Source organism: Theobroma cacao, chromosome 4 (assembly GCF_053813885.1).
Source record: "Theobroma cacao isolate CCN51 chromosome 4, ASM5381388v1, whole genome shotgun sequence".
Classification (NCBI taxonomy): Eukaryota; Viridiplantae; Streptophyta; class Magnoliopsida; order Malvales; family Malvaceae; genus Theobroma; species Theobroma cacao.
Window position 1 is genome coordinate 38,784,056 of NC_142642.1, and position 8,205 is coordinate 38,792,260.

The following is an 8,205-nucleotide window of genomic DNA, read 5'->3' on the forward strand; positions in this document are numbered from 1 at the left end:
TAAACTCAAGTTGTTAGTAGCGATGGAATTAAATTATTACATAATTCTTAACAATCACATTTATATTGATGTGAAACGTAAGGTATCACACCAATATCAGTTGGTTTTGGTTTTTTTTTATTAGGTAACATATGACTTGACAAGTTAATATGATCATGTAATGATAACAGAGTTAAATACATAAAATCTATTTTTGTCTTGTTAACTCGTCAAGTTATATATCTTTGAGCATTTGGTTTATTAATTAATGCATGATCTCCCTACTTAAAAAAAATAAGTTCGAATTCCTCTTCTCTAAAAAAAGCATATGCCACATGAATAAAAGAAATTAATCGGCATTAGGTCTGATGATGATTAAACACTTATTTAAACCTAACTCAAAATTTAAGAATTCATTTAAATATAATAAAAAAATGAAAAACTTAATTGAAGAAAGGGCCATAATACAAGAGTTTTTTAAAACTTAAAGCTAATATATATAGTTGTAACTTAAGAAGACAAAGAATCTCCAATCATTTCAAACTATGTCATTAACTTATCGAAATAAATATTAAAAAATTTTGAAAATTAAAATACAAGACAATGAAAAATAAATTGAAAATATTTCCCGGCATTTCATTTTTTTTTAAAAAAAAAAATTTACATGATTTGATTTTTCATTTTGACTATACATTGGGAGTACTTTAAGCCCGCCAAAAAAAAAAAAAAAACACAATGGTTAGTGGTGCATATATTTTCAATCGTCTAATCCCCCAAATTCCCGGCAATTTGAATATTCAAAATAAAAATTTAAAAAGAAAAGTGGGTCCAACAAGATCATATATTAGACAATTATTGACTAAATCAAAAATCAAGCTATCTAGTTTTAAATTGAACAAACCCTTTCGATCTTCTTAGGAACCGCCTACCCAACAACCTCTTTTGACAAATACATGAATACCCCCTTTTTGTTGTCTTGCTCATGTATACCTAACTCTCCCCTATGTTTCCCTTTTGTCAAACCCCATTAGAGTCCAATTATTGTATTCAGGGGCTTAAATTTCCAGGGTTTGATCATGACCCCTATTGCCTACACTTTCATTGAATCTGATTACAATAATTATGCTAATTAGAGATAATTAAACCAAAAAAAAAATACTATGATAGTCAGCATGATGGACAACAGTTGTTTCATGGGATGTATACCAACTCCATTCGGTCCTCAATGGCAATGGCATCATAGTAAGTTTGTACTTGAAGATATAAAGCATTGTAGACCATTATTAATATTCAACTTTGGGTTGTAGATGTTACTTTGTTAGACTTTTTGAACTTAGCTAGAACATATATAAACCTTGAGGGAGAACAAATACCATGCGATTCCCATTAATTTTTCAACATCTAAAAAGGCAATACCCACAAATTTATAGGATTAAATCAATGTAACTAATGAAATATTTCATGGGAACCATGCAATTAGTTTGGGTCAAAGGTGTAAAACTCACATTCATTGAAGATGGAAGGGATTTGAGGAGTGGAGAATAAGAAAGGTCAAATAATACCTTTTTGTACCCTTGAATTTATAGGTCAGTCTCTGTTTTTGACTTTAATTGAGTGAGTAACATGTATTTCATTTCACTTGGAGCAATGAACACAACAATATAGGAGACATGCAAATGGAAAACAGCTTTCATTTTCTAAAGGAAGAAAACATTGTTGGTAAGGCTTGGGCTCAGCATTTCTCGAGCAAGACTTGGGTTTGGTTGATGCATGACCAGTTGTAGGCCTACGCTTGATAAAGCCCACTAGTCATATGCAAGATTGAATCCAAGTAGCCATTTTCACACTGAGAATATGCCTAAAAAAAGCAATAAAATAAAAAAAAATGCATTGCCATTTGCCAATCCAAAAAAAGGTAGATTAGACTACAAAAATGTGTACATGAACTGAGATGAAGGCATCAACAAGCAACATCCAATGTTTTCACTTCGAAGAAATTAATGTAGTACTAGATGAGTCAAGCAATTCCAACAATAGAAAGTGTTTGTTTGAACTCACACTCTAACATAAATTAATCTCTTCAGCTAGTGATTTCTGGCAAGTAGAATGCCTTAGGATTGTTAATTGTGCAGATTACAGACATTGAACTTGATACAGGTGGGGCTGATATACATATCTACAAAAAGTTACAAATTTTTTATTCACTGTCTATGGTATCCTGACTTGATTATTTGTATACCATAGGACCCAATTATTTCTTTTTTTTTTTTTTCCCTTTTTGTTGATTTTTTTTTAAAACCAAACCCGGATGAAGAAATCCTGTCTGAAACAGGGGTCCTGCAAAATTTTAGTAGACTTGTTGTTAATGAAAAACTATTCAAATCCAGGACTGGATAGGGTAATTGCATTTGAAGGAGTTGACACCACTAATATGAGCAAAGATATCTGAGGAATCAACCATGTCTTCCTCTTCTTTCACAACAACCTGTTGGGAAATGAAAGCAAAGTATCAGTAAGTATCAGAAAGAATAATTAGGCAGTGCAATTCAAGGAAAACAAACTTACTTCATCATCATCATCTTCTTCATGATTGCTACAGGCTTGCCTAGGGGTCTCTCCAAAGTCATCATTCTTTGCAAATCGTCCTCTAACTCGAGGTCGGCTGTCCGCTAGCGTCTTGCGGCAGGCATACTGCAGATTTGGTTGTAAAAATTTAGGTGAGAAGAAAGAGATATTAAATAATTAATATAGTAAATTGCATGCATATAGATGTTGAAATTAGAGCGTAGAGAGAAGGGACCTTGATTTTCTTGCTGAAGTTCCTCTCGTTCCTTTTCTTCATGTACCTATGGATCTTCTCCTTCCTTTGTTCAACAGAAAGTTTCCCTACTTTGTTGAAAGTTGAATCTTCCAAACTCGAGATCTCTGATGCTAAAGGAGTAGAGCTGGCAGCCGCTCCCACCAGTTGTTGACTCTCACTGCTGAGGGCCTTTTGGAACAATCACATAGAAAGATTGCAAAGTTAAATGAATTGTAGTTGCTTTTTTTAATCCTAAAATGCAACAGGTTGGGTCTTTTTCCACCCTCTTTTTGGGATGACATGTTGGGGATGAATTCTCAAAGAAAGTACGTGGTTCTCTTTGGTTTAGTCCAAAATCATGCTCCTATGAATGCAGGTGAATGAAAATTCATCAGGAATTTAAGCTTGGTCAAATGGAAGGGGGACCAGAAGCCTCCCTAAATATCCCCTGATTCTTAAATTCAATGTTTGGCAGTTACCTTCCATGCCAAGCAGTTCCATGTAAGGACCATCTATTAGTAATGGTTTTCAACTTGTAGTCAATCATTATGAGGACAAAAACTAGTTGAGTGAAAAACTGTCAATCATTATGAGGACAAAAACTAGTTGAGTGAAAAACTATGGACAAAAACTACTTGAGGAAGTTCTGCAAACTGCAATCTTAAGGAACTGCTCCGATTTATTATCAAATGTTGAAACTAAACAAGTACCTGCAAGTCTCCAGGGTTAAAAACGCGCTGCACTGAATCTGGACAGAAAATTCCATTATCACCCTGATACTCCAACTCTTGTGGTTGCAGTTCAGAACCCATGAGAATGCTCCCAGCGAAAATCCCAGAACTGTCAGCAGACAATGCAGTAGTCATAGCCCCAGCAGGCATGAAAGTAGCCATGGCAGGACTAAGAAAACAGCAAGAAGGAGATGATGGGTTTAAAGGTACATAAGAAGGCACAGAAGACAAGCAATCTTCATCGAAAACAGATGGTAACGGAAGCCCCATAAGAGGGGCAACAGGGTCAGCAGTGTACTGTGAGAGCCCATCAGCTGCAACATCAGCTAATTGGATTTGAGATTGCACTAAAGATAGGTCAAATTGGTCTTGTTGAGTTAGAAATGGAGGCACAGAAAAAGAAGGGGATTGAGAGAAGTCAATAGAAGCAGAAATGTCGTTGTCGATCTCATCTGGGGAATCAAAGATTATGGACAGATTGCTATTGTTATGGTTAGTGGCTGCTGTGGCGGTTGTGTTGGTGCTTGTAGTGGTGGTGGTAGTGCTGGTGGCAGTGGGGGTCGCTGAGTTAGTATTTCCATTGTTATCTTGGTAGCCATTGAGTTTTTCAATGTCTGGTGGTATGGTAAGATTATTGCCATAGGAGGAGTTCTCTTCATAGCAATAATTAGACGAAGTGACCTCAGAGTTTTGCAGGGCTTCTGAGAAAAGATCAGGATCAGAAAAATCGAAAATTGGACCACTAATCGGGCTTGGTATATCATCCTGTAAAACAGTGAAAACAATGTTTAGATAGATCAAAAAAAGTTACATAATTAACTATTACAGCAGTACTGCAACATATGCAAAGCTCAATAACCTTTTCTTTAGCCATACAACCATCGTGATTCTTCATATTTTCATCAGATGGGGTTTGAAATCTAATTCTAATTTACCGATCAACAAGATCTGTCTAATCAGACACAGTTTGAGAAAGAAACTGTTACACTTTAAACTCAATGCTCTCTAAAGAACCTGAATTTTCAGCACTCGGGTCAACAAGGGCGAGCTACTTGGAACTTCCAAGTCTGAGTAGAGATGAGGTTATCAACTAGGCTATGCCATGAGCTGCCTATTGTTTAACTACATTTTTCATTGAATAATTTTTTAGTATTACCCTTTTTTTGTTTCAGAATAGAACTCTTTTTTTTTTCTCTGGATGCAGGAAGGGAATTTGATGGACCGATGATTGACATCTACCAAGTTCATGGGTGTGGTTGCTATGCAGCAATCTGGTTTCCATTTTTGATCAGAAACATATAAGATCAATCTCACAAGGAGGATAACCTGATAGTGGATATTTCGTACAAAGAAGAAAAAGATTTGTGTATCTGTGCTCCATGTGACATGTATGAACTCAAAGTACCCCAGTGTTTGCAAAAAATCAGAAGCATTTAACAAAGAGGGAAGTTAATGCTATGTTAATTTTTGTTCAGTTTATAGAAAAAAGAGCCAACTTTAAACAAACAATCGGAATTGAAAGAACACTACAAGAACCCATTTATGTTATCCATGTGAGATGCTGTCCTTAAGAGTCTTTCACCCAATCTCACTAAAAGGAAAAAAAAAAAAAAGAAGAGGAGGAGGGAGAATCACAATTAGAAAAGCTTAAACAAGAAGCATGAAAAGTTACTTATTCCATAGTGATCAAAAGAAAAGTTGAAACAACGATCAGGAAAACAACAGGATTAGATTAGGAGATGCTGCTCCTCCTAAGATAATAACAGCTTTGACATGAGGGTAAATGGTTATTTCTCAGAAGATCGAAATGATATCCCCAGAGACAATCTCGTGGCAAACTATGACTCTTTCAATCAATGAAAAGAAATGAAACAAAGCCTAAAACTGACGCAGTGCCATTATTTTGGTCAGAGCCACCTATCTTGTATTTCACTTTGAACGAATACATATTTATAATGAAAGGTGGAACAAGGAAACAAAAGAGGCATGAAAATGATAGGAGCCGAAAATGACATGAAAAGAAAAAAGGCAAAAAACATTAGGGAGAACGCAACAAGGAACCAAAAAGATAATGTAAATCAAGTGAATACAGCTTTAGAATTATATCATCCCAATCAAAGTATTAGACATAAGCTCACGTAACCCTTTGTAAAGATGCAAGAAACCAATCCCATTAACGAAAAGAATCTTTGTTCCTAATTAGTTGGCACTATAATTTTTGCAGACATATTCAAACGAAAAACAAAACCAAATGATATTTCTAATATAATGCAAATGACATGAAGAAGAAAAATGGTTCAAAGAATTCGGAGAATTACAATGGGAAGCTGCTCCGGTGGATGAATCACGTCTTGCAACATGGTTTTTTTTTTTTTTCCCTTTTTCTCAATGAACCTGATGAATCAAGCTGCCTTAAGAATGATAAAAACCAGCAAATATATATCTTGCTACTGAATTACACCCTTATTCTTAAAATGTAATAAGCTAAGGTGGAGGATAGAGACAAACCCATTTGAACAAGAAAAACGAAGATATTATAAGACGAAAGAAACGAAACAAGAAAAAGTTTTGTTTGGTTTTTTTCGGTTTATGGAGAGAAAGAAAGAGGGAAGAAAAAAAAAACCAGATTTTTAGTTTTTGGGGTGTAAGTTTGAGAAGAAAAACGTTGTGAGTTAGCTAAGAAAATGGAAGGTATGGGGTGTCAAAAGTTAGTTATATATAGAGAGAGAGAGGGGGAAAAACTCTAAGGCAAATGTTTCTTTGCGCTGTCCGAAAGTGGCTTGCCACCCTGGCTTACTCTTCTGTGTCAACACGAGAATTACGATGGACCAAGAGTTTACTCCCTGCCATCGTGGCATTTTACCATGGCGACACATGGAATATGTGACAAGTGGCTCTGTCGGTTGACGTGGCATCGACTTCTTCGATTTTTTTTTTTTTTGTCTAGGCGAAATCAAGTTGACCAAGCCCTTACCCCATTCTTTCGGCTGTTTGTTTCTTTGGAATCCAACAACTTTCTTTTCTTAACTGAAAATTTCCCCCGATAACCCGCTTGTTAATACAATTCCACACAGTCACTACAAAACAACAGTGCTGGTCACGGGGATTTTATCACTTTTACACGACAATGGCTGAATGTATAGCACCTTGGAATAAATATGGCATAGGAATTTTTTTGATGATGTTGGGTTTTGTCAACAAAGGATATAGATGAAGCAAATGTCACCTGATTCCAATTTAGCTCAACCCTTAAAGCCACATGATAATGATTTAACATAGAAATGTCTTGTCCAGGTAATAGATTTTGGCAGGCTGTGTTGAAGAAGAAGTATAGAGCAATGTACCCATCACCTGCTTAATGTCCTTTTCTTGTTCTTCGGGTCTTTTCATGGCTAACACTCCTGAAAAAAAAAAAAATAAATCTTACCATGTGCATTTTAAGTGTTTTATCAATGTAAATCATAACGATAAAATTAAATTATTTATGTAATATATTCGTTTCGTTTTTTCGATTTTATATTATAGAGTGAACGAATTTGCTTTTCATTAGCCATAGGTGTTGAAATTGATTGGTGCATATAGCTTTATGTCTTGGTTGTATCAAAGTTTTAAACAGGGTGCAGATGTAGCCCAGAAAAGAGATTAAAAGTTGCCACAAAATGAAGGTGGGGAGGGGTTTCATTTTAAGTATTAAACGGTTTACCAAATGCTTTATAAAGGGACTGCCAAATTCCAAAGTTTCCTTGATAAGCTAAAACTTGTGTTTCCATGCACTTTGGGATCACTTTTTCCCCCACTATAGATCCGTGTAGAATAGCTTTTCAACAATAAAAGTAAGAAGATGTATTAATTAGAATAATGAGTATTTGTTGGGAATAAAGCCAAATGCTTTCAATTATTGAAAAAAAAAAAAGATTTCCCTCAAGTTGGGGACATTCACATTCATAAATGTATAAAATAAATGCTTTTACGAAAAGAAAATGTAAGAAGAAGAGAAAATTTTGTTATCGGAGATTAGAGATTCGGACTTGATTCTTTAAATATGAATATACATATATATATATTAATATCGAATACAATACCCGCATGTAAAAGTTAAAAAAAAATAAAAATGGGTGAAAGCAAGAAAACTCAGCATAATTAACTAGATTTAATTTAGGCAAAGCTTCTAAGAATGAAACTATGAAATCTTCTTCTTCTTTTTTTTTACTTTTCTAATTCTTGTATGTTTGTAAGGCAATGGAAAATGTTATTCAAATGCATGCTTAACCAAACATCTCTCTCAGCCTTGTATAGGTATAATTGTTGTCTATATACACCCTTATAGACCAAAATCAAACCCCATTCAGGTTCCAACTTAATGAGTTAGGTATACTAGGTTTTTCATAACCCTCCATGTGCCCCCCTGGCTTTCCGTGATCCATGCTCATGAAGGAGTTTGTATGGTACCCTTCTTCACAAGTTGGCATTTTTATATAAATTGACATTGATAGGAAGAATCTCATTGTCTCGGTAAACTTCAAATGATAAATATGTTTTAAGATGATTGTTTTATATATCGTCGATGAAGTTTTAAATTTGTATACTTTTCGTGTTTTCATTTAAATAACAACGTTGAATGAAACAAGAAGATTATACAGCCATTTTCTTGAGATTTTTTCAAGTTGGAAACAAGGAAAGGAAATTCAAGCTTTT

At 34.8% G+C, this 8,205-nt stretch overlaps 1 protein-coding gene across 1 annotated transcript; it reads right to left on the bottom strand.

Annotated features, from left to right (window-relative positions):
* Positions 1–1,931: 1,931 nt before the first annotated feature.
* On the bottom strand, positions 1,932–5,870 carry LOC18603298 (uncharacterized). The gene is made up of 5 exons (XM_007035183.3): positions 5,829–5,870; positions 3,490–4,275; positions 2,780–2,968; positions 2,545–2,670; positions 1,932–2,464 (listed from the first exon to the last, which is right to left on the bottom strand). Exons 1-5 carry the CDS (start codon positions 5,868–5,870, stop codon positions 2,357–2,359), a joined length of 1,251 nt encoding a protein of 416 aa, XP_007035245.1. The 3' UTR covers positions 1,932–2,356.
* Positions 5,871–8,205: the final 2,335 nt, after the last annotated feature.